The 27789-nt window shown below is 32.2% G+C and overlaps 1 protein-coding gene and 1 long non-coding RNA gene across 2 annotated transcripts; one reads left to right on the plus strand and one right to left on the minus strand.

Annotated features, from left to right (window-relative positions):
• Window positions 1-2497: 2497 nt before the first annotated feature.
• On the minus strand, window positions 2498-3250 carry LOC140972177 (uncharacterized). Its single transcript, XM_073434643.1, has one exon. The coding sequence runs from the start codon at window positions 3186-3188 to the stop codon at window positions 2619-2621; it is 570 nt and encodes a 189-aa protein (XP_073290744.1). The 5' UTR covers window positions 3189-3250; the 3' UTR covers window positions 2498-2618.
• Window positions 3251-21314: 18064 nt separating this feature from the next.
• Window positions 21315-27251, plus strand: LOC140972178 (uncharacterized). The gene is made up of 3 exons (XR_012174454.1): window positions 21315-21484; window positions 22207-22344; window positions 26900-27251. It is a non-coding gene; the product is annotated as an uncharacterized lncRNA (long non-coding RNA).
• Window positions 27252-27789: the final 538 nt, after the last annotated feature.

Genomic DNA, 27789 nt, shown 5'->3' on the forward strand with positions numbered 1-27789 from the left:
AAAATAACAAAAAAATTTAATAACTTGCATACATGTGGTTTACGTGGACCTTTAGATTTTCAAGACGTTATATTTGTTGTTGTAGAACTTGATCTTAAAGAGATTTGTTGTGCTAAATCTTTTTCAAGTCCAGTTGAATACTGATAATTTTATTTGTAAACTAAGAGTTTCAGTTTGGCAGTGTTAAATCCAAGACTGAAGTGAGTCTTTGCAATTGTTTGTATCGATCAAAGTCTTTTAGTAAATAATCATATACTTGTGATAGAAGGGGTGAGGTAGGAGTGATTGAAATATCCGAACATCCATAAAATTTTTGTGTTATTATTTCTGTTTATATTCTATCTTTCAGTTAGTTTATTTCCGCACATTACTTGTTAACTGACTGATATCGACTGACAAGATTCTCGAGTTTCAGTTTATTACTAAACTGACGCAATATTACAAAAAGTTGTGAAAATCGTTAAGTGTTTATTCAATCCTCTTTCTAAACACTCTTTCACCTCATAACCGATCCTATCAGTATATTTGAAATAATTTTACTTCAGCTCTGATACCAATTTTGAAAAAATTATTAAATCAAGGGTATTTTTTTTATCACTTTGTCAAAAATGAGGAGTTCAAACTAAATTTTAATGTCCTAGTGAGTAAATCCTAAATTGAAACTTGAATTGAGGGTATTTCTCTAGTTTATCCTTAAATTAAATATTCCGTTTGGTTTAGTGCATTAATTTTGAATTTTTAGGCTCCGAGTAATATTTTGTTGGATTGTTGGTGTGATATCAAAAAATACTGATGTATTGTAAGAATTTACTGAAGTCTCTCATGCTACTCAAGAAATCGGAAAAAATTAGCCGGATATTAAAATATCAGACAAAAATAGCTAGTTATTAAAAGCTCATGCAACAAAATCATAATTTAAATACTTAACGATCTGGAAATCTAAAATATGACAAATTAGTGAACGAAAAAGATAAATTAGTGAACGAAAAAGTTATAAATTTACTACAATTTGAGTCCCAAGTGTGATTCACAAATGAAGTATATAAGTTGGGAATATTTAGTAAAAAAACAAGAATAACTGCTATTGCTGTAAGTTTCTAACGATACACATTGCATTTATTTATAATATTTTTTCTTGATATAATGGATATTAATTGTAATGTTTTTTCCTTTTATATAATGAAAGTTATTCTAAAATTAATATATCTTTATATAGATTTTTTTAATTTATTTAATTTCTGTATTTACAATTTTTTTTCTTAGTTTACTGATTAAATTTATATTTTTCTTTGGGCTTTGAATTATTATCTGTATTTTGGCAATCGTTTTATTTTGATAAGAGTATTTCCAAAAACAAAAATAGTAAAATTGAATTACTAAAAATATATTGTATTATAATATTACAAATAATAATGGTTACAATAATACGCTTATGAATCTGTCCAATATTTTCGTACTTCAATTCTTTAATATAATAATTTTTATGAAAAACTAACATTTTTTATCCTATAATTTATCATTTTGCGAATAGACAACTGTATCAATGTCTCACGTTAAAAAAATTTTAAATTATCAAAAATGAATATAACAGATTAAAATTGAAGTTTAATAACATCCAAAATTATAAAAATACAAATATATATGACCAAAAAATTATTTTCACTAAATTTTATATAAAATAAAAAAAATGTTTTAATAAGATATAAGCATGCCATGTACACACACGCGTACACCTAGAAGTGCTGGGAAGATAGGAATTGAATTTAGACGTCGGTTTTGACCCTCTACAAGATATATATCGGTGCGATTAGGAGTGGGTACGGTATGGTATATCGTACCAAACTACGGTACTGTATACCGTACCGTAAATATCGGTATGGAAAAATCCATATCGATATCGATACCGGAAATTCGGTATACCGAATTTCCGATATGAAAAAGTTCATACCGGATATCGTATCGACACCGAAAAAATGTTGGTATACCGAAAAAATGTCGGTCGGACATTTTTTCGGTATACCGAACTTAAATTTTAAAAAAAAATAAAAAAAAATATTTTCGGTATATACCGCCGAAATTTTAATATATTGATTTTTTCGATAATTTCGGTATTTTTTCGATACGATATTTCGATATATTTTCCCAGTCCTAAGTGCCATATGACTACTGACTCAATTATTAAATCACAATAATAATAGTAAAAAGAAAAATAAAATCATGTTTATTATATTCAAATTTACTTTTCCTTTTATTTTTGAATTTATACAGAATTGCCAGTTACAAATAATTATTTCTTTTTATTTTCTGCAAGGAATTATATAAATGATGATTAATCTTGCTAACATGGAATTTGGAAAAATGAAATTATCAAGTTTCACGATAATACAAATATGTGAATTGAAAATCAAATTAAATGAAAAAAGAAGAGAGAGAAGCGTTACAAACTCCAAATCAACAAATATTATTGTCAATTCAATACATAAAAAACAAAGATATCTATTGATAATAATTTTAATTTAATTAAATTCATGAAAATGGTGGATTATATATATTCCCATGTTGATTAAGCTAGGCGCCGATACCATTTTCCACACAACACCTGCCCCATCGATCAGCCCTTACGCCTCCTTCAGTTCCACCTGAGCAGCCGGGTTCACTTCCACCGCAGCATCCGCGTTCACTTCCCCGCCATCCTTCACCACCTCCGGCCCCTTGGCCGCCGCCTTCCCCTCCAATACCCCCACCTTCTGCTGCTTCTCCACCCCCTCTATCTCAAACGCCGACGTAGGGAAGGTCCGGAACAGCCCCGCCGGAGTCCTGAACGTGATCTTCCCCGTGGGTGGATCGTCCACAGAGATCTCACTCAGATTGATCCAAAGAAGAAGCTCCTTGGCTTTGACCCCCGTGAGTTTCTTGATCTTGTTTGGCTCAACGTAGGCTGTCACCTCTCTCGCGTACTGCACGAGTTTCCCGATTTTCTCGAACTTGTGCTCGCATTTCTTCTTCTGTATGAGCCACACAAAGCCCGTATCTTTGATGTAGCCGCACTCCTCGATGTCTTGCAGGGGAAGGAGGCCGCTGGGCAGGCCGACTTCCGTGAGCAAGAACTTTGATTTCTCTGAGCATATGTCGTGGCCGTGGTAGAGTTCCGACGCGCTTGCTCGCATTTCATCTGTGATCAGAGACATTTTTTGGGTTCGATACTCTTGAAGTTGACTCTTCGGGGGAAGGAAGATTGATTGTGAGTTGTGTGTGGAGTAGTGTGTATATATATATATATATATAGTGGAGAGTATGGCAACTTTTGCACTACCTTTTTTGTGTAACTTCTAAAATACCCCTTCTTTGTTTATGTATTTATGATAAGTTAAATTTTCAATAATGAAATATATGGAGTTAATATTTATATTCTATTTTTTGTTATCAATATTTCATTTTATATATAAAATAAGTGTTAAATTTATTTACAAACAGAGTTTAAATAACAAAAAAATAGAATGTAAATATCAAATCCTTTAATTATATCAGTTCATTTATTTTTTTTAAGGGAATTTCTTGTAATTTTAATCAAGAGTTATGTAGAATTAGTTTAGCGTGTAAAATTAGGAATCTGATCGAAATGGAGTGGAGTTTTCATGGTGATGGTGATTTTCATGCTAGAGTTGATCAATTTTAAAAGTTTATGATCAGTGAAGTGGAGTTTTAATTTTAGTAGATTTTACTATTTTATAAATTTGGAAGTTCGTGAATTTCTTCGATGAAATAAGCAATTATTCACATCTGCTTTCGTTTTACTAATAAAATTATATATTAAAATTATAAATTTCACCCAACTATTATGGATAAAAGAAGGAATTACACAGATTTTTTTATTTAGTAGTTTGAACTTTGTAATTGAAGGGAACCTTGAGAAATGAACACGAATCAGTTGTAAATTTAAGGATAACAATTAAAGGAAGGGAAGTAGCGGTTGGCAGATGGGGAATGACGTCAACATTTGAGTTGCAGTTGGGAGTGTGAGTAAAGAAGTCACCAATTTGATATTTATTCAATTATTTAATACTATCACCCACAAATACACCACTGCTATCTGTTGAAAAATTATTTAAAAATATGTTAAATATTTGTGTTGAAAATGTGAATGTTGAATGTTGAAAATTAGGTAAAATTAGGTGTTGAATATTGAAAATTAGTGTGTGATGATGTAGGTAATGATGTATTTTATTTTTGGATTATTTGTAAAAATTTTCTATAAATAGATCTCTCATTTGTGAAGAAAATCACAATTGAGTTGAGAGAAAAATATTATAAAGTGTGTAGTGTGATAATTTTGAGAGTTTGAGATTTTTACTTTTTTACCGTAAATTTTTACTTTTTCACAACACGTTATCAGCACGAAGCTCTAAAAGTCCTCCATATTTTTCCAAGCTCCGAACAGAAGAAAAAGGTAACAAAAGTAATAATATTTATTTTACTGTTATTTATTTATTGTTTATATATGTAATATATAATATAATGTTATTGTTAGAAATAATAAAAATAATTTTTTCAAAAACTTGTTATAAATCCTGGGAGGATGTTAAGACGACATCCCACACTCCCGGTAAGGGATACGACAAGTATAAAAGCCTATAAGGTTTTTTAAACAAAATAACTTATGACACCTAATTATAATAATGTGATATGATATACATAATTATTTAAATATGACTAATATTATATACACCATATTATTACCATAAAATTATACAAATACATACATTTATTTTCTTATACACCAACGGTAATAAACGGTAACAAAACGGCTAGTTTTTGCTCTATAAATACAATCTCACAAATACATTCAATCACTCCAACTTTCTCTTCTTCTCTAAAAATTATTCTTCATCAAATTTTCGAAGAAAAAAAGAAGATGGCTTTCACGAGGTTATTTTTAATTATTTTGGTTATCATACTCACCAGTCTTGTATTTATCGGAGAATATCCTCCTCGTGTGTTTTCTTTATTTTTACGAATACTTGTACTTGTTGTTTATCCATTACTTTGTATTGCAATATTCATTAACTAATAAAATGCATCGTAATTTTTAGTACCACCATGGCAAACTTGGCAAAGCTCGAATTCATCGCTCTTGATATTACTGGGAAAAACTATATGCCATGGACTCTTGATGTAGAAATGCATCTTGAGTCATTGGGTCTAAGCGAGACCATTAAAGAAAATGGTATATCTTCATCACAAGAAAAAGCAAAAGCTATAATATTTTTACGACGACACCTTGATGAAGGTTTAAAATGTGAATATCTCATCGAAAAAGATCCCATGGCTCTGTGGAAAGGATTAAAAGAGAGATTTGAACATATAAGGGAAGTTATACTTCCGACCGCCCGTGATGAATGGAATATGTTAAGATTCCAAGACTTTAAAAAAGTCAGTGATTACAATTCAGCGATGTATAGAATAATCTCGCAGTTAAAATTTTGTGGACATGAGGTTACAGAATCGGAAATGCTTGAAAAAACATTTTCCACGTTTCACGCATCAAATATAACACTACAGCAACAATATAGAGTGCGTGGATTTGCGAGATATTCTGAACTCATCGCCTGTCTTCTTGTGGCGGAAAAGAACAACGAGCTATTAATGAGAAATCATCAGTCCCGACCCACTGGATCAACAGCATTTCCAGAAGTAAATGCTGTAAGTAAAAATGAATTTAAACCTGGAAACCAAAATCAAATTCAAAGACAAGGTTTTGGTCGAGGTCGAGGTCGAGGTCGAGGTCGTGGACGTGGACGTGGACGAGGAAGTGGTCGTGGTCGTGGACGCGGCCGTGGTTTTGAAAATAATCGAGATAGTTATTTCTATAACTCATCTCAAAATAACGTCCCAAACCATCCACAGAAAAGGCATCAAGAAAACATGAGTGTTAATGAAAATCACTCGAAAAGATTTGAAAGTTCTTGTTTCAGATGCGGCACTCCAGGACATTGGTCTCGTATTTGTCGAGCCCCTGAGCATCTTTGCAAACTTTATAAAGAATCGATAAAGGGGAAAGAAAAGGAGACCAACTTCACTGAGCGAAGTGACCGTTTGAGTGATTCAACTCATTTTGATGCTGCTGATTTTATGAATGATTTCTCTGGAAATGATCAATATGTTGGTGGGATAGAAATGAACAATATTGATGCTGCAGATTTTCTCAATGATTTCTCTGAAAATGAACAATATAGTGGTAGAATATAAATGTACAATAATTTATTTTTCATGTATTTATATGATAATGTTTTATTGTACAATTATGATATGTGTTATATTTAAATATGTATTGTCATTAATTTTTTTTCATTGCATATTTTTTGAAGTTCAAATATGGAAAATGCTATGAGCAAAGCTGAAGTTTGCATACCCGATAGTGGTACAACGCACACTATCCTCCGAGATAAAAGATATTTCTTGGAACTAAAACCAACAAAAACAACGGTGAATACAATATCAGGTCCTGTAGACTTGATTAAAGGATGTGGTAAAGCACAATTTTTGTTACCTAATGGTACAAAATTTTTGATCAATGATGCTTTATATTCACCACAATCGAAAAGAAATTTGTTGAGTTTTAATGATATATATTCCCATGGGTATGATACTCAAACAATGAATGAAGGGAATGAGAAATATATGTGTCTTACCACATATAAATCAGGAAAGAAATATGTGATTGAAAAACTACCAATGCTCCCTACTGGATTGCATTATACACATATACGTCCCATTGAATCAAACATGGTAATTGATAATTCTTCAATATTAACCAATTGGCATGATCGATTAGGACATCCTGGTTCAACAATGATGCGAAGAATTATAGAAAATACACATGGTCATCCATTGAAAGACCAGAAGATCTTTCAGAATAATAAGTTTCAATGTAAAGCATGTTCTCTTGGAAAACTTATTATAAGACCATCACCAGCCAAAATCCAAACTGAATCACCAATGTTTCTTGAACGTATTCAGGGTGATATTTGTGGACCAATCCATCCACCATGTGGACCATTCAGATACTTTATGGTATTGATTGATGCCTCCAGCAGATGGTCACATGTATGTTTATTGTCAACTCGAAATGTTGCATTTGCAAGATTACTTGCTCAAATAATAAAATTGAGGAATCAATTTCCCGATTATACAATCAAGAAAATTAGACTTGATAATGCTGGTGAATTTACTTCCCAGACTTTCAATGATTATTGTATGTCTATGGGAATCATTGTTGAGCATCCTGTTGCTCATGTACATACTCAAAATGGATTGGCTGAATCATTGATTAAACGTCTGCAAATGATTGCTAGACCAATGATTATGAAAACAAAGCTCCCTATTTCTATATGGGGACATGCAATTTTACATGCTGCTTCATTAATTCGCATCAGACCAAGTGCATATCATAAATACTCCCCATTGCAGCTTGCATTTGGTAAAGAACCAGACATTTCTCATCTGAGAATTTTTGGATGTATGGTGTATGTGCCTATTGCACCACCTCAACGAAAGAAAATGGGACCTCAAAGAAAGATTGGAATTTATATTGGTTATGATAGTCCATCGATCATTCGATATCTTGAACCACAGACAGGCGACGTGTTCACAGCACGTTTTGCTGATTGTCATTTTAATGAGGAAATCTTCCCAATGTTAGGGGGAGAACAGAAACATACCGAAAAAGAAATTACATGGTATGTATCATCATTGTTACATCTGGATCCAAGAACAAAACAATGTGAAAAAGATGTACAGCAAATTGTGCACTTGCAAAGAATAGCAAATCAAATACCAGATGCATTTGCAGACACAAAAGGGGTAACTAAATCATATATACATGCTGCAAATGCCCCTGCTCGAATTGAAATTCCGAAGAAACAAATTGAAGATAGTCATGATGTCATTAAACGCCTGAAGCGTGGAAGGCCAGTTGGTTCCAAGGATAAAAATCCTCGAAAAAGAAAATTCATAGAGAAACACAATGATCACAAAATAGAGAATGATGTTCCTGAAGAAACACATAATGATCACAAAATAGAGAATGATGTTCCTGAAGAAACACATGATGATGAAAATGTTTTGTCAGAACCACAAACTGACGAGAATCATGAAATCTCTATCAATTATATTAATACTGGAAAAATATGGAACCGAAAAGATATAGAAGAAATTGATGATATATTTTCTTATAATGTGGCAATCGACATCATAAATGATAATGAAGATCATGAACCAAAATCTTTTGGTGAATGTAAAAATCGGCAGGATTGGATAAAATGGAAAGATGCCATCCAGGTTGAATTGGATTCGCTAAATAAACGTAATGTTTTTGGACCTATAGTCCTTACACCTGAAGGTGTAAAACCTGTTGGATACAAATGGGTTTTTATTCGAAAGCGAAATGAGAAAAATGAAATAGTAAGATATAAAGCTCGACTTGTTGCACAAGGTTTTTCTCAAAGGCCTGGAATTGATTATGAAGAAACGTATTCTCCTGTGATGGATGCAATTACGTTTCGGTATTTGATTAGCTTGGCAGTATCTGAAAATTTAGAAATGCGTCTTATGGATGTTGTTACAGCCTACTTATATGGATCACTTGATAGTAATATATATATGAAAATCCCTGAAGGATTTAAGATGCCTGAAGCACAAAGTTCAAAACCCAGAGAATGTTATTCTGTGAAATTACTAAGATCATTATATGGGTTGAAGCAATCCGGCAGAATGTGGTATAATAGGCTAAGTGATCACTTGATGAAAAAGGGATATGTAAATAATTCAATATGCCCTTGTGTTTTCATTAAGAAAACAACATCCGGATGCGTAATTATTGCTGTATATGTTGATGATTTAAACATCATTGGAACAAATAAGGAAATTCAAGAAGTTGTGTCATACTTGAAAGAAGAATTTGAAATGAAGGATCTTGGAAAAACCAAGTATTGTCTGGGTTTACAAATTGAACAAAAAGAATGTGGAATATTTGTTCACCAGACAAATTATACAGAAAAGATCCTTAAACGTTTTAATATGGACAAATCAAATCCTTTAAGTACTCCAATGGTTGTTAGATCATTAAACATAGAAAAGGATCCATTCCGTCCATGTGAAGATGATGAAGATATTCTTGGTCCAGAAGTACCATATCTAAGTGCTATCGGTGCCCTTATGTATCTTACAAATTGTACAAGGCCTGATATATCTTTTGCCGTAAATTTATTGGCAAGATTTAGCACATATCCAACAAAGAGACATTGGAACGGAATTAAACATATATTCCGTTATCTACGAGGAACGACAGACTTGGGACTTTTGTATTCAAAAGATGCTAATCCAAGTATAATTGGTTATGCCGATGCTGGATACTTATCTGATCCACACAAAGCACGTTCTCAAACTGGATATGTATTTACTCGTGGAGGCACTGCAATTTCTTGGCGTTCACAGAAACAAACACTTGTAACAACTTCATCAAATCATGCCGAGATTATTGCACTACATGAAGCAAGCCGTGAATGTGTGTGGTTAAAATCAATGACTCAACATATCCAAATCTCATGCGGATTATCATTCGACGAGAAGCCTGTGATACTATATGAAGATAATGCTGCATGTGTTGCTCAAATGAAAGAAGGATACATAAAAAGCGACAGAACTAAACATATTCCTCCTAAGTTCTTCGCATTCACCAAGGAGCTTGAGAAGAATAAATGTATTGATGTTCGTCACATTCAATCAAGTGAAAACTCATCAGATCTCTTCACAAAGGCACTTCCTACGACAATATTCAGAAAGCACATATATAATATTGGGATGCGCAATCTACGAAATTTGTGAAGAATTGTTCGTGTCAACATGAGGGGGAGTTTACGTGACTGCACTCTTTTTCCCTTACTATGGTTTTTATCCCAATGGGTTTTTCCTAGTAAGGTTTTTAACGAGGCAGTATAAAAACACGTAATGTATACAATCATTATGATCATCATCACAAGGGGGAGTGTTGAAAAATTATTTAAAAATGTGTTAAATATTTGTGTTGAAAATGTGAATGTTGAATGTTGAAAATTAGGTAAAATTAGGTGTTGAATATTGAAAATTAGTGTGTGATGATGTAGGTAATGATGTATTTTATTTTTGGATTATTTGTAAAAATTTTCTATAAATAGATCTCTCATTTGTGAAGAAAAACACAATTGAGTTGAGAGAAAAATATTATAAAGTGTGTAGTGTGATAATTTTGAGAGTTTGAGATTTTTACTTTTTTACCGTAAATTTTTACTTTTTCACAACACTATCAAACATTTAATTTTGAAGTATAATTGGTCGTTTTTGGTTTTTTATAACTCGACGACAATTTGGTTTGTGGGTTTGTGTATATTTAAATTATTTTGCAGTTTTAATTTTCTATAAAGTTTATTTTGTTTTTGTTTATTGTTTTTATTTTTCTTGTCTCTTTAAGAATCATGGCTTTTTGTGGTTTGATACTTTCAAAATTTAACGAGTCTCAGAGCTTTCTTAATTTTAACTGGTCGAATCTAGGGTTCTAGCTCAAACTTGACCTATTGTTATCTTTATTTTTATTTTAAAAAATAATTAAGATAAGAATAACTTAAATAATTATTATTTAAATTTACTTTTATTTAAATACGAAAAACTGTATGTTTCCATCATTTATGTTTAGATATCTATGATTTGGTCTTCTGTGTTGTCAAAATTGTGTCTTAATATATCTTCTGTTAAAAGTAAAAATTTACGGTAAAAGTAGAAATCCCAAACTCACAAAATATATCAAACTACACACTTTATAAAATTTTCTCACTACTTAATTGTGATTTTTTTTACAAATTGAGAGACCTATTTATAGAATTTTTTTGAAAATAATCCAAAAATAAATACATCATCGCACACTAATTTTCAATATTTACAACTCTTATTTTCAACATTCAAATATTTCTGTAACGTCCGAAAAACCAACCTACGTAAACAGCATGCATTCAAAATTATTTTAATTGCTTAATTGTTTTATTTAAATTGATAATGATAGAATGATATTCATTATATGATTAAATGTATGATTGCATGATTAAATGATAATATGACATGATTACATGAAATTAAAGATTTTACCCACATATTCGATAATAGACAGTGGAAAAGAGACAGGGGACGACCAAGACAAGAATATGTACTTTTCTTTAATTAATAGCAAGGCTTTCTAATATGATTAAAAATGATTTAATTTTCCTAAAAATGTTGGAGTTCGAATTATTTTATGAGTCGAGCTCGATTTTTCCTGGGAAGTCGTTTTTGGACAAACAAGAAGTTTTTAAAAGATCGAAAATATTATTTTATGGAAAATTACTTTATAAACTTTTATTTTTTAATTAAATAAGTGTTATTGGGCCTAATTTAATTAATTTAAGTAGGTCCAATTATCCTTAAGCTTACAAGCCCAAAACCAAAGCACATTAATATGTTAATTAAATTATAAATAAGTGTCCCAGGTCTTCTAAACCTCACAAATTCACACCATCAGCAGCCGTGAAACACACCACACACAAACTTCATATTTTCGAAAATTTGGGAGAAAGAAAAAGCTTGTGTTCTTCGTCGTCCGGTCGTCCAACGTCGCACTCTCGCAAAATATCATACATTCGAGCATTATAAACGCAAAGACACGTTTCTAAACTCCTTTAAACATCATACAAATCATATTATGCATGATTTAATTTTTTTGTATTAAAAATATAAGTGTTTGATATCTTTTACAGTAAAACGTTTATTTTCAAAAATACGATGATTTTACGCTTGTTTTGAAAACGTTTTGAATCCGACGGACACGCTGCCAATACATGATGTAATATGAATAAAACATGAACAAAACATGATAAAATTGAAGTAATTAACAAGCTGGACAACCGTAAGATTCAAGCAAGAAGGAGCCGTGGGTTTGTGTGCTTGTTGTGATTCAAGGGGTTCGGTTCATGGTTGTACATCATTAGTTCTTATGACTCTATATGCTAGCATTGCACTTTGACTTGTTTACCGACTCATATTGGGTCATCAGGTGGCAAGGTTGGGTGTTTTGTCAAAACATATAGGAGTCTATGCATTGTAGTCGGGGATTCACCGCTTACCTTCATGTATAGATATCCTATGTGATCTCATGTGTATGTAGTTTGAAATCTCTGATCAAAGTGTTGGTGGTAATTAAGAAAGAGTTTCTTAGATTACATCATCGATGCAACTACGACATGACACATAGTATCGATTCTTTGGCAACTCTCGATATATCAATGGTTGTCGAATCGGTCGGGATATATGAGATGAATGGACCGTACTGTACGCTAACCATAATAGAATAGATTCTTGCAGGCACCATCATTTGATACCTAGGGAATCATGTAAGCGATGCTGCTAGGTGTTTAACATAATTGGTTGGGTACTATCAGACTTGAGTTCTGACGTTCTTATTATCAAAGAGTTGATAAGTAAGAATGAAGCAATTAGGGTATGCTCATATAAAAACATGTTTAGTCCTGAATCACATTGAGATGTGAACACACTGCTAGTTGTATCAATGAACCATTGAGGGTCACACAAGTGCTAACTTTCTAGATCCCGTTGAGAAGTAAAATAGTTCAATGTGTTGAACGGCTTATAAAGAAATTTATAAGCACGAAGAAAAATAGAAGTATGAATTCTATAAGAGGATTATGGAGAATATAACTTTTAATTTGTGGAAGTGTTCCTAAATTAAAAGTTGGCTCAAATAAATAATGTATTTAAAAATTGTGATTTTCATAAACATTGTTATTATTAGGATCGGTTGATTGGTTGAGATGTGTTTAGAAAGGGGAGTTCAATAAACACTCACGATTTTATAATCTTTTCGAATGAAGTGTCAGTTTTGTGACAAACTGAAACTAAAATCTCGTCAGTCAATGACAATCATTTTAACTTATAATAGTTGCAGAAATAAACTGAATGAAAGATAGAATAAATAATTGAAGTAAGAACACACAAAGATTTATGGATGTTCGGAGACTTCAAATGCTCCTACGTCACCTCTTCTATCACAAGGATATGATATGCACTAAAAGACTTTGATCGATACAAAACTTGTACAGACCCACTTCAGTTTGGACTTAACATTGCCAAAACTGAAACTCTTAGTTTACGAAATATCTCACAGTTCTTCGACTGAACTAAGCACAACTGACCTAATTAAAGATCAAATAAACAGCAAAACAGTTTGTGCTTATAAGCTCGAAAGGTAGCCTCAAATGCAACAAATATATCTGATAAGTGTGAGCTTTTTGATTCTTGAGTAAGAGCGATAAATTCAACAGGGTAACCGCAAGCTTAAGAGAATAGATAGATCGATCGATAGATATATATTTCTCAATTGTTCTTCTCACCTATTTATAGGCTTCTCTTCAACGGTAACATTAAATATAATTTGAATCTTTATACCCGTTGATTGTCACGTCAATATTCCTCTAACATTCATACACTGTAAGCTCTGAAATGCGGCGTTCCACTATGAGTTGCAGTTTTCTTTGTACTGTTGTTGGTTGGATGTCCTTTTCTCCAACTGATGACGTGTACAACTGATGATAAGCAATCACTGGTAATCTCACAACTGAATATATCAACTGATCAGTCAGTTGACTTCGTAAGCTCAGTTCAGCTGGTTTCAGTTGCCTTCGATAAATTGCGTATTAATCTTCAGTTAGGCAACTGTCAGTTGATTTATGTAGTTCAGTTACTTCAAACTTCTTGATCAGTTTAGTCCAATAAATTAAATACTTAGTTTGTCAAACAACCAAAATTAAGTTTCCAACAATTTTTCCCTTTTTGGTGTTTCCTAACAAATGGTATCCGAACAGTTGAATCTTTTCTCAGAATACTATTATTCACAAAACTAATCAACATCTCTTCATTCAATAAAATACTGATGTTTTCCAGAGAAGACTTTGACGACTGAAAAATAAGAATGCAGGCTCATTTAGCTGCACAAGATGACGACATGTGGTATGTCATTACTGAAGGTCCCATGAAGATCCTAAAAGCAAATACAGCAGTTGCCATTACTGATGGGGCATCTCATCGCATATAAAATCCCAGAGAGGAATGGAAAACTAAGGATAAGAAGAAATTTTACCTACTTGTCTGCTCTATATGCTAGCATTGCACTTTGACTTGTTTACCGACTCATATGGGGTCATCAGGTGGCGAGGTTGGGTGTTTTATCGAAACATATAAGAGTCTATGTATTGTAGTCGGGGATTCACTGCTTACATTCGGGTATGGATATTCTATGTGATCTCATGTGTATGTAATTTGAAATCTCTAATCAAAGTGTTGGTGGTAATTAAGAAAAGGGTTTCTTATATTACACCATCGATGCAACTACGACATGACACATAGTATCGATTCTTTGGCAACTCTCGATATACCAATGGTTGTCGAATCGGTCGGGATATATGAGATGAATGGACCGTACTGTACGCTAACCATAATAAAATGGTTCTTGTAGGCACCATCATTTGATACCTAGGGAATCATGTAAGCGATGCTGCTAGGTTTTTAACATAATTGGTTGGTTACTATCAGACTTGAGTTCTGACGTTTTTATTATCAAGGAGTTGATAAGTAAGAATGGAACAATTAGGGTATGCTCATGTAAAAATATGTTTAGTCCTGAATCACATTGAGATGTGAACACACTGCTAGTTGTATCAATGAACCATTGAGGGTCGCACAAGTGCTAACTTTCTAGATCCCGTTGAGAAGTAAAATAGTTTAATGTGTTGAACGACATCAATAGTTTCATTTAATATTAACAACATCATCACTAACATATTTAAAAAACAATAATTCAATTAATTTTATATGAACGTATTTGACATCTACTAAGCATGAAATTCAGATATGATAATTCAGATTTGGCCTTCGATTCTGTTGAATTCAAATAAATGAAATAAAAAAAAGCTCATGAGAAAAATAATATTACAAAAACAAGATACAACAATAGCCTGAAACAGAGAAAAAGGAATCAGAAACCAAGACAAGATTGAAATCAATTATGTCAACACAAACTAGAAAACAAACATCATTTTTCAAAAACCATAAACATAAAGAAATGTCATAAGAAATTTATCGAGACAGCGAACCTCCTCAGATTTCTGAAATTTTCGCAAGTGATAGAAAAAAAATTTAACATAACAAAACTTCATTTTTAAAATAGCATGTGCAAATAAATGTCTTAAACAAAGACTTTCAAAACTACTTACCTGATTTCTGAAAATTTCACCGTGGAGAGAAAAACCTAAATCAAGCCCCTTTCTTCATATATCGTAGTTTAGATGGAGGAGGATTTTTATGTTTGGCTTTTTGGTTGGGGGAAAGGGTATTATAAGAAATGCCCATTTTATAGAAACAAAGATTATTAGTATTAGGGTGAGGCATGATATTATTTTAACCCGTTTAATAAAATATAGTCCTTTATAAAGTACATTGGGCTGGTTTAATAGTATTGGGGTGAGGCATGAGCTTATTTTAACCTGTTTAATGAAATCTAGTCCTTAATAGAGTACATTGGGCTGGTTTAATAAAAAATGTATCAAACAATGTATTAACATGAAAAATAACACACAATCCAAGGGAATCCATGATACCAAACTCTGCGCCTTATCCCATATTAATCACTTCGAGTAAATGTAGGAGTGTCAAAACTAGACACGACCCACCAATCTGACACACTTCAATCCGAAAAAATCAGGTTTGGGTTTGGAGTTTTCGGCTTCGGGTCAGATCGGGTTGGACCCGATAGCTGACCCGAAAAAAATGATCGGGTTGGGTTGGGTTCAGGTCAACCAGGTTGACCCTAAAATTTTAATTTTTTTTAAAAAAATATAATTAATAAATATTACCTACATTTTAATATATTACATGTCTGAAAAAATATTTATTGTATATTTATATCATAAATTTCATAATTTAATATTTATTTTGAATATTTTTTATTTTTTAAACAATAGTTTATTTGATTTAGTAAATATAATTTATTTTTTTTATAATTAAATTTTCAAATTTAAATCATATATATGTCAGAGATTTTGTTATTATGTGTTTAAATTAAAATATTATTTTTTAAATTTTATTTTTTTTAAAAAAAATTTAAAAAAAATTCAAAATCGGGTGGATCGGGTTGATTCGGGTTTGTTTTCGGGTCGACAGTTTTCAGGTTGGCTCGGGTTCGGGTTGGACAATTTTTGAATAGTATTATTGCTCAACTCGACCCGACCCGACCCAACCCACCCGAATTGACACCCCTAAGTAAATGTAATCATAAAATTGGTACGCCGGTGGAGCTTCTTTCAAAATATCAAAAATATATTTTAACTTAATTTTTTATATTTCTCTATTAATATCAATTATATATATGATTTTATAAAATAAATAAATAAACTACATACTTTATAAAATAAATTTTTGTCACACATAAATTTCATAATATTTATATATTATTTTACACACATGCATTATTTTCCTAGTGTTGACGTGACATTGAGTATGTAAGTAATGTTTGTCATCACATCAGTAAAATTCGATGACATTTCATCTTGATTATGACTAATGTGAAATTGTATCACAAATATAACGACTTGTATCCAGGTAAAAAGTAATATTTTTGGCAAAAAAAAATTTCATAATAGTTTTTGTGCTTCATATTTTTTCTGTACTCCGTCAACCTTCCAATGAAAATGAGTAAAATCGAAATTGATGTTCTATGTACTGTTAAAGTAGATGTCCTATAAGTCAACGGTTGGCTAAAGAATTTATTGACTCAATTGTAATAAACTGTATTTATTTTAATATAATTTATATTTCATGGTTTCCTTTTGCTTTATCAGTATACCCATGCTAAAAACATTTATAAATACCTCGATTATAATTTAATACAAATGAATTGTACTCCGATCTTGAAACTCATTTTAAAACACTGTATATTCTAAATTCGTTCCTAATCGATTTAGTTGTGTACCGCGTTTCATGGAAAATACATAGAGATGTCTAATAATGCAAATGGGTAATCATATGATGATTATACCGAACAACCCTCCCTCGTACTTTCCAAGTGGTTATCATCCATCGAGAGGAAAAGTATGTGGTTATGATTATACATCATTAGTCCTTACGACCCGTTACAACACTGAGGCTCTACATACTAGGATTGTGCTTTGACTCGTTTACCGACTCCGCGAGAGTCACTAGGTGGCGAGGTTGGGTGAAATTACGACATGTGTAGGAGCCAGTGCGTTGTAGTCGGGAATTCACGGCTCACCTACAGGTGTGTATATCCTATATGATCTAACAAAATAGTAGTGCATGAAATTTCTTTCTAGAGTATAATATGTACATTAGGGACAAGAGTTCTCTAGTCGTGGATGTGATGATGATATGAATATTTCATGAACGTATCACATAACTATCGAATTTAATATACAACCCTCGATGAAAAAATGGTTGAAAATTCAATCGAGATATATGAGATGAAGGGACCGTACTTTACGTTAATTTTAACTCATTGGTTCTTGCAGGAACTATCAGTGATATCTACGGAATCATGAGGCGATGCTACTAGACGCTCTTACCATGATTCGATGGGTTTAATCAAACAATGATTTCTGGCTTTCTCATTATCAAATGTTGGTACATAGAATGTGGCAGATTAAGGTAAGGCCGAGTAAAGGACAATGTCTTGAATCACAAAAAGTTGTGAATTCGCAGCTAGCTGTATCATTGAACCATTGAAGGTCACACAAGTACTTGATCATTTGTTCCCGTTGAGACAATAAATTCAAAGAATTGAATTTATCTAAAATTATTATATAGTAAATTCAAAGAGTTTAATTTATTATAATTACAATTTGGAGAGAATAAATTCAAGAACTTGAATTTATAGAAAATTGAGAGTTTAAATTATCAAACTCAAAGGTTGATTTTATGAGATATTAAATTAAATGTAACGGGAGTATGTATAATAGGCTTAAGGAGTACAAGTCCAATATGTTAATTAATTAAAGTTCTTAATGAAATTTGAAGTACTAAATAATTAAACTAGTTAGACTAGACAAATTAATTAACTAAGAACATTAATGTTTTCTCTAATTAAGAAATCCTAAACCTATAATTAAGGAAACTAGGTTAAAGACTCGTGATTTAAAAGGGCCACAAACCCTAGCCTCCATTGATTGAAAATTTTCGAAATTACTCTCCTCCAACCTATCCATATTTTCGGCCACCTTCAATAAAAATTAGAGTTTGAGCCGTCAATTTTGTTTTTAAACTCCACGTTAAATCTCTTCTAAATTTTTCAGTGCAATTTAGAGAAGGAAAAAATATTCTAGTCATGGATTGAAGATTGAAGAAAAGTTTCAAAGTTCGTAGATAATACTATAAAAGCTATCTCTGCTAATCCCAAAATAGTTGTGTCAAGTGATTTATTTATTCAAGGTATATTCATAAACGCCCTATGAATGTTTATTTTCTTCAAACCATACGAGTGTCCAAAGATATTATGTGAATGTCAAATAAATTTTTTTAAAAACTTCCGCTGTATTCTAGATAAGAAAAAATTGATTTCCAACAATGATATCAGTGTCATGTTCATTATATTGTATGGTTTAATTTTCATGTTGAGTATTTTTTTTTTCTAACCACACATGAACATTATCCAAAAAAATTGATGCACCATTGAAATTTTAATTTTTATCATAAAAAAAATCGAGCGGCCTGGAACAGTTCCGGGCAGTTCGCAACGCGCATGGTTGCGCACAGCGACACGAAGTGCAGCGCGACGGCCGCGCTACCACCTGCGCACAATGTGCTCGCCAGCGGCCGATCTGATCGAGCAGCGGGCGGGTGACCGAGAACGTCTCGGACATCGTGCTGTGTCATGGGCTTGAATTTTTCGGGCCAAGGGTGCGTTTTGCTGATTTTACAAAATTTTGGATAAAATTGATATTTTATGAAAATTTGTTCAATTTTTCCTTAAAAATAAATTTAAGTAAATTAATAATTTTTTTATAAAATAAATAATTAGAATATGATTTTAATTAATTTCAGTAAAAATAAGTTTTTACAAGAAATCAATTATTATTGAATAAATTTGAATAATTTATTAACTTCTTTAATAATTATGATGGTTAATAATAAAATTACTAGATGGGTGATTTAATCAATTTAATTAATTAATGTTAATATGTGATATTAAATGTATGATAGATGATCGAGAGTCTTGACCAATGTGAATGGTGTATGTTAGGATTTTTTACTGTTTTATTCATTTTGTTAATATTTGATATTATTAAAGTAAGTCTGATTTATGGTCCGTTTCCACCCAAGAGATATATTCCTTATGTGCCATGGGTATTCAAATGTAATTATTAGAAACAGTGGGAGACTAAAACTTAAAAATGATGGGCCCGATGCACAAGATGAAGACATGCAAATATTAGAAATTCTTGTAATAAATTGTATTTGCATCACTGCATTCACCTAAGTTATGCGTCTAGATCCATGTCTGTCTCACATGGATCTAATAGAGTTGGTGATCAATCATCTTTATTAATTTTTGTTATTGAATGTAATATTATGATATATGTATGTGATATATAGTAGTATGCATGTATGTGGATTATGAAATAATATAGTTGCATGAATCCTGCAAACATACAAACTCGTGGCACGAGATTTTAAATTAAAATGATGAGACAACTTTAAAAATTAAAATTTCTCATTTTGAATAAGATTCAAAATTTATATCAAACCGCAAAAGTAAAAATTAAAAGAGTTTAATTTATTCTTGTCTTTTATCAACCATGGTTGCATGATGAACGCTACGTGCGGTCAGTGTCTTACTCATGTAATTGGTGAGGCCTGGACGCTCGAAAGCTGTGACTTCCACCGAATATATGATATCAATTTAGTGGAACTCCCATGACTTTGGTTCATATTATTGAGAGAACTCATGACGATCGTCCACTACAATTCAATATCGATGGGTCGGTTTGACACGTGAAAATAAATGTCGTTATGTTATTGGGTCCTTATTAAACGAGAGGCGAAACACGGAGAAGTTGCATAGGGATGAAATTTGATTCTACTTTTTAGAAATTATAATTGGCTGATATTATTCGGCATCATAATCATCTAGTTGGGCTCTGTTGGAATTTATAAGTTTCAGAGTTTGACAAACAAATGTGTTAAAGAATTGAATAACCAAAATGAACTGGCGTAACTGAGAGTTCGTAACTGAAAAGAGACTTACTAAAATTAAATGGATTAAAAACAGAAGTTAATAGACTAAAGTTCTTATAAGAATAAATAAGTCTCGAAGCTCAGTAAACAAGTTGAAGATCAAAACTGAAGACTTCGCAAAAACTGAATTGAAATGACTTATCTCAACTGAAGTATTCAAACTACGAAGACATTAGTTAGAACTGATTTCGTCCAGGTGAACTGATCAGTCGACCATTTTGTCTCCTGATCAGTTGGCCATGTCATCGACTGTATTTTGAAATACTTTGTAGACAAACTGACAGTCTGTACCAAAGCATAACATATGAAACATAAGATTCTGATATATCGTACTTCTGTCAGAATAAAGTTGTCTACATGAACTAGAAGACGATTCAACAGATATTAACCATTAGGTACATTCAATGTGACCGTTGGAATCGAAGACTATTTATAGCTGATAAGTTCAGTTGAAAAAAGGTTACTAGAAAAAAATGAAACTATCAGTTATCTGCGATTTACTCTGAAGATTATTAGTTTACAAATAGCATAATTTAGCTCTTATTTCATTGTTGTAATAATAGCATTCAAGATACTTACAAGAGTTATTAGGGGTGTGCAAAATTTTGGTTAAACCGAATTAACCGACCGAACCAAATTATTCAGAAAAATCGGTTCGGTTAATTCGGAAGTTCGGTTTTGAAATTTTAAAAAATCGGTTATTTCGGTTAATTCGGTTCGGTTTCGATTTTAATTTAAAAACTTTGGTTAAACTGAAAAAACCGATTTATCATTTATATTAATTTAAATTGTATATGTGTAATTAAAAATTTATTGTAAAGAAGCCTAATTTTTCATATATGGGCCAAACTTGTCAACCCATTATAAGTTTCATTTGACCTAATACCTAACATCATTATTATTCATTGCCATTCTGCCGTGAGAATTGAGATAGATAGCCTGCAATTTTTCATTTTGGAAGGCATCTTAAGCGAAGGAAATTTCACGCAGAATAATACCCTGCATTCGACTACTTGTCACATAGATGTATTTCGAAGCTGACGGATGAATGCGGGAGGCAAGTGTTGAGCGGGCTGTTCAACAACGAAAACAAGCTGGTGAGCCAAAGGTAACGATGTTGGTTTTATTGATTCTTCTGTCATTGTTGTGTACTTGTGTTGGGTTGGTTTTTTATAGTCTTTTTAGGATTAAATCTTAAGTTTTTCATTTATAGTACAAACACTGGACATGGATTGTAGTGTTTGTATGTCATACAAATGAAAGGCTTCGAAATACAAACACTGCACATTTTGTTTAAAATATAATTATGTTGTTTTTCAGTTCTTCCATTTGAAATGTAGCTGTATTACGCACATTTCTTTGAATGCTGACGCGCACAGTTACCTGTAATGGTGGGTTCTGAACTTTGGATGATTGTTACCAAATGCTTTGACCATTCGGTGTTTTTGCTTTGTTGGGGTTGTGTAAAAATTTGGTTTTCTGATTTTTCTTCAATATTCGCGTGTGTTTGTTCTTGAGTTTTCATGGGGTATGGGATTTCAATTCGAGCAATGTGGAGATTTGGCTTTATGTGATATGGAATATTGTGTTAGGGCTCGATTACTCTTCAATTTCAGTCTAGTTTTGTGATAAGTTGTACGCATAACTTAGTTTAAAAACCTTTAAATTTGGTATCATTTTAAAAAAATTCTTGATAAAGAATGGTCACTCAAAATTTTAAGTAAACAAAGCTATATATTAAACGTTATATTTATGCAAAAAATTGATTTACTTTTCAAGATTGATTTGTTATTTGTTATTTTGATGAAAAATTTTATGATTTAATTGTAGATGTCAAGGCAAGAAGATATATCAATCATGGATATTGATGATAGTTGTTCCATTCCACAACCTTCAATTGGAATAGAAACATGCGTGAATTCTAAAGTGAAGGCAACCAAACGAAAAGCAATGAAACCAAGAAGTGAGGTATGGGAGCATTTCACAAAATTTTCCAATTCTGAAAATGAAACTAAAGCTAAATGCAACTATTATGAGAAAGAATTTTATTGTGATCCATATAAAAATGGAACAGCGAGTTTGAGGGCACATATTAATTCGTGTAGAAAAAACCCACATGTTATTGAGACAAATCAAGCACAATTAAGTCTACAACAAGGTGCAAAATACAGTGAGGCGTGTTTAACTAATTGGAAATTTGATCAAGAAGTATATAGGAAAGCTTTGACTATAATGATTGTGGTTGATGAACTCCCTTTCAAATTTGTAGAAGGGGATGGATTTAAACTGTTTATGGCTATAACATGTCCAAAGTTTCGAATCCCTTCAAGATGGACAGTTGCACGTGATATTGTTGATTTATATGAAGTTGAGAGAGAAAGGTTAAAAAGTTTCTTAAAAAATTCATCACAAAAAATTTGTTAGACAACAGATACATGGACATCGATTCAAAAGATCAATTATATGTGTCTGACAGCTCACTTTATTGATATAAATTGGACTTTACAAAAAAAGATTATCAATTTTTGTCCAGTTACAAGTCATAAAGGTGAGTCCATTAGTTTATCAATTGAGATATGCTTAAGAGATTGGGGAATTGACAAAATTTTGACGATTACGGTTGACAATGCAAGTTCAAATGATGTCGCAATCATTAATTTGAAAAGAAAGATAGCAAATTGGGATTCTACTATCTTAAAGGGAGAGTGCATAAATATGAGGTGTGTAGCTCATATAATCAATTTTATTGTTGTTGATGGCTTGAAAGATATGAGTGAGTCAGTGACAAGGGTCAGAGATGCAGTGAAATATGTTAAACAATCTCCTTCTAGATTAAACAAGTTTAAAGAATGTGTGAAGATTGAAAAAATTGAAAGCAAGAATTCTTTATGTCTTGACGTATCAACAAGATGGAACTTGTAATGTCCGATTACTCGTACAAATGATAATAATACGTTTATGTCGTTTATTATGTAGTTATTTGCCTCATTATCTTTTACATGTTGATTGAGGTATCGATATTGAGATTGAATATGATTTTTATATTGTCCCTGGTGTATTGAGAATGAATATGTGTTAAAATAGTGATAGTAAGATGTGTATGTAGAAGTAGGGTAAGGAAGTTGATAGGAAATGAGATGAAATTGTGGTAGGTTTTACGAGTTTTAGAATACTGATTTGAATCTTTATCCAAATTGTGCGAAGCCATAACCATTAGAAAGCTAAGATATAATTCTACAATTTTTATGTTTTGAGTTTTGTTCAAATCATTAGGAAAGAGGAGCCAAAAATGGCCCGAAATGTGTCATGTGTATCGTTGTTCCTACACTGACACATGTTGGGAGAATGAGCATAAATTTTTATTTAGATCTTTAAATGACATGAGGTCAATTGGAGATGCAAGTAAACACATAGGACTACAACTTTCATGTTGACCACTTTTGCTAATTCGGAAGTTAAAAATGAGTTTTTCAGCAGAATGTGGCGTGCATATGCGCCAGAAATCGCGCATATGCGCCGGGTGGGCAGAACGGGCCGCGCATATGCGCCCGGAAAGTCACGCATATGCGCCCAGCAGTGTATAAAAAGATAAAGATCGACTTTTCTAAGCAATTTTCTTATTCTTACCTTCTTCCTCAGCAAGAACACGAAGCAAACCTAGAAAACTTCCTCCCAAACGCTCCCTTCTTCATTCCTTTCATCATTTTGAAGTTAGAATTAAGTTCTGTATCACAATAACTTCCTAAGGGTGTAAGTTTTCTTCTCTTTTGCTTGTTATACATGTAGAGGAAAATAAATGAGTGATTTTCACCTAGTATATACATGGTGATTGGTTTATTGATGTATTTGACAGTATAAGAACGAAAAACATCCTCTCAAACAAGTATTCATACACTTGGACAGTAAGTTGACATGTTCTTGAAGTAATACATGAGTAATATTATGATTTCAAATACTTCCCATTGATTATTGCTATATGTACATTGTTAGTATCTTATTGATGAAAATATAGCATCATATTCCATTGTTATGTATTAAATATGTAAGAAACTCATGAATATTGGTGATGAGTGCTATGTTATGAACACGAAAAGAAAATGATTGATTTTTTTACATGATATATAGCTTGTTGATATCATGGGTGGTTTTAAGTCCACCAAACCTATTGGCCAATATATGTTCATGGGGCGTGGGGTTGCCAAAGGTTGCTCCCTGACGTCCAACACAGTAGTAGCTATATAATAAAGCAAGCACGGTAGTACAGGTCAACTAATGAGGCTCAAGTACAAAGATGAACATGAATATTTGCTATGATATGACATGATTTAAAGATTCATTGTTGTCACGACTTGATATGTATGTTCTTTCGACACATATTGGTACGTATAAGTGCCAACTTATTGAGTTTTATAAACTCACGTAGCTCATGTATTACAGGATCAGGTACTGAAGAGACGTAGGATGCCGGTTCGCCAATGGATGCCTGTGACGTGCCTTACCTCGACAAGAACCAGGATATCTTATTGTATAGCTTCCGCATATGTATTGTAGTAAATTTTATGTCAGGGTTTGAAACAAGTTCCATGTTATCTATGATGATACAAAGTATGATTGTATATGAGAATATGTTTATATGTGTGTATAAATAGTATTGCTTGAGTTTTTGGTGTATACAAAATATAGGGACATCATGCCAAAATTTTTATAAACGGTCAAAGTGATGCCTCTTGTTTGATTTGCTTCATACTATAGTTATATCATTCAAACCTTATTTTGATTATGGTAATTATGCTAAGTATAGAGTAAGGGTGTGACAGAACTCAACTTTCTTGATGTTGAATGTAGCTCAAAAATTTGAAAGGGCTTTCGAAAGATTAGATGAACAAGATCCATGTTATAAATTGGATCTTCAACTCACAAAATGGATTGATGTTGTCAATGATGATAGAGAGGTGGCATTCGGTTCAGATGGTAAACCTAAAAAAGAAATGAGAACTTTCGATGGGAGGCCTACTAGTGTCGATTGGGAAAATGTTAGGACTTTTGCTGTTTTATTACAAATATTTTATGAACTAACTTTTAAAGTTTCAGGTTCATTGTATGTCACATTCAATACTTTTGCACATGAGATTAGTTTAATTCACACAATATTGAAAGAGTGGAAAGAAAATGACGATTTTGGTGTATATTCTATGGGAGTGAAAATGAAAAAAAAATTTGACAAGTACTGGAGAGATCCCGAGAAAATGAATAATTTACTCTATGTTGCGGTGGTGCTCGATCCAAGACACAAATTGGATTTTGTTTAATTCATGTTGTTAGAATTGTATGGAGATGAAATGGGTGCAATAGTAGGAAAGAAAGTAAAAGAAACTTTGCTTTCTTTGTATAAAAATTACAAGGAGAAGATGGAGCCTCAAGGAAGCAAATCAAAAGTGTTATCTATTCAACAAGTAAATGACGTTGAGCAAAAAAGTGCAAGTCAAACATTTTTAAAAAGACAATCAATTCTTGAGAAGAACAAAAAAAAAAAGGCACAGAGTTTTTGTGATGGTAATATTTCAGAATTGGATAGATATCTAAATGAGATGGTTGAGAAGTATTCTGAATATTTTGATATTTTGGGATGGTGGAAGCAAAATTGTCATAGATTTCCCATACTTTCTGAAGTTGCTCGTGATGTGTTGGCTATTCAAATATCAACTGTTGCTTCAGAATCTGCTTTTAGTACTGGTGGCCGAGTACTTGATTGTTTTAGGAGTTCACTGACTCCTAATATAGTGGAAAGCCTTATTTGCACACAAGATTGGCTTCGTTCATGCCCAATACCAATTAATGTTGAAGAGACTTTGGAGGATATGGAAAACCTAGAAGATCGTAAGTTTTTTTTTTATAAAAATGTTATAGTTATAATTTCTTTATTGCTCTAAACTTCTAATTTATTTTACTTGTATGTCATACTTTCTTTTTCAGAGATAGAAAAACTTGGGTTGGACTCATCTTCCTCAACAATACCCGTGGATAAATCATAAATGAAATACGTAAGTGAGAATGATAAATGATATGTTTTGTCATGTATTTTATTATGATGAGAAGATTGTACATCGAGCTTGAATTCTAGAACAAGCTTAAATTTTACTTTGCTTTTCTGGGTGATTCACGTAATTTGCATAAATATGTCCTAGTATTTTAAGTTTTTATAAGACTAAAGTATGTGTTCATTTCGTAGGTTTGCTTTGATTTATTCAGTATTGTCTTAAGATGACATAATTATGTGTATAGCAAGTCAAATAATTATCTATTAAAGTTCACGGGATTGGCTTTGTTTTCTTGAATATCATTTTTGCAGTTTGTTTGACAACAGAATTTATGCTCTCTGTTTCATCTTCTGAATTCTTACTTCTCGAACTTTATTCTATGTCCATCCATGGCTGATGCTAACACATTTTTCTACGATAAACTTTGTTTATCGCCTCTTATCTTATGTTCTTTTTCGTGTGTTTTGGACTTTTGGTTTCTTGAGGTGCCGGGCTTCTGAAACTGCATAATGACATTCAAAGTTGTGGATACGAGGACGTGCAGATTATGTGGCAAATGCTGAGAAGAACAGAATCCAAGTAATTTCGTGCCACGACAAGCACAAAAATAGATGGTTTTGGAGGAATTTTTCATGGTCCAGCACTCATTCAACCCATGATGGAGCAGCAGTTTCCTTTTCTTAAAATCAAACTTGATGAAGAAAAGCTCTCCAACTATTGCACAATAATATTATGATGAGAGACTTGATTTCCTTCAAGATAGTCATGCACTCATGCTTACGTTTTGGTGATTGTAATATCTTTAAGTTTGTATCGTTTATGTTTGGTCGTAATATCTTCAAGTTTGATTGTAATATCTTCGAGTTTGTATCGTTCAAGATAGTCATGCACTCATGCTTTCTTTTTTCTTTTTTTTTTGGTTATAATTCGCATTTTTTTAAAAAAATATCGGTTATTTCTCGATTTAATTATCGGTTCGGTTAGTTCGGTTTCTATGATTATTTCGGTCGGTTCGGTTATTCGGAAATAAAATCGGTTATAGGTCTATTCGGTTCGGTCGGTCACCGAATAGACCGATTGCACACCACTAAGAGTTATTCAGTTATCAACCTGATAAGTAAAGAAGATAAGCTAAGAGTTTCAGTTTGGCATTGTATAAGTCCAACTAAAGTGCGTTATCACAAATCTTTGTAATAAATCAAAGTCTTTTAGTGAAATCCTATCCTTGATATAGAAAGAGTGACATAGGAGCAGTTGAATACTCCGAAAATCAATAAAACTCTGTGTTCATCATTCTATTTGTTATGTTTTCAATACTTTATCCAATCTTATTCAATCTATCATTCAGTTTATTTTGGTATTACAATAATTATTT

The sequence above is a fragment of the Primulina huaijiensis genome, chromosome 3 (assembly GCF_012295235.1).
Source record: "Primulina huaijiensis isolate GDHJ02 chromosome 3, ASM1229523v2, whole genome shotgun sequence".
Classification (NCBI taxonomy): Eukaryota; Viridiplantae; Streptophyta; class Magnoliopsida; order Lamiales; family Gesneriaceae; genus Primulina; species Primulina huaijiensis.

Coding starts and splice junctions, on each gene's coding strand:
- LOC140972177 (XM_073434643.1), bottom strand. CDS start 3,188: ATGTCTCTGATCACAGATGAAATGCGAGCAAGCGCGTCGGAACTCTAC.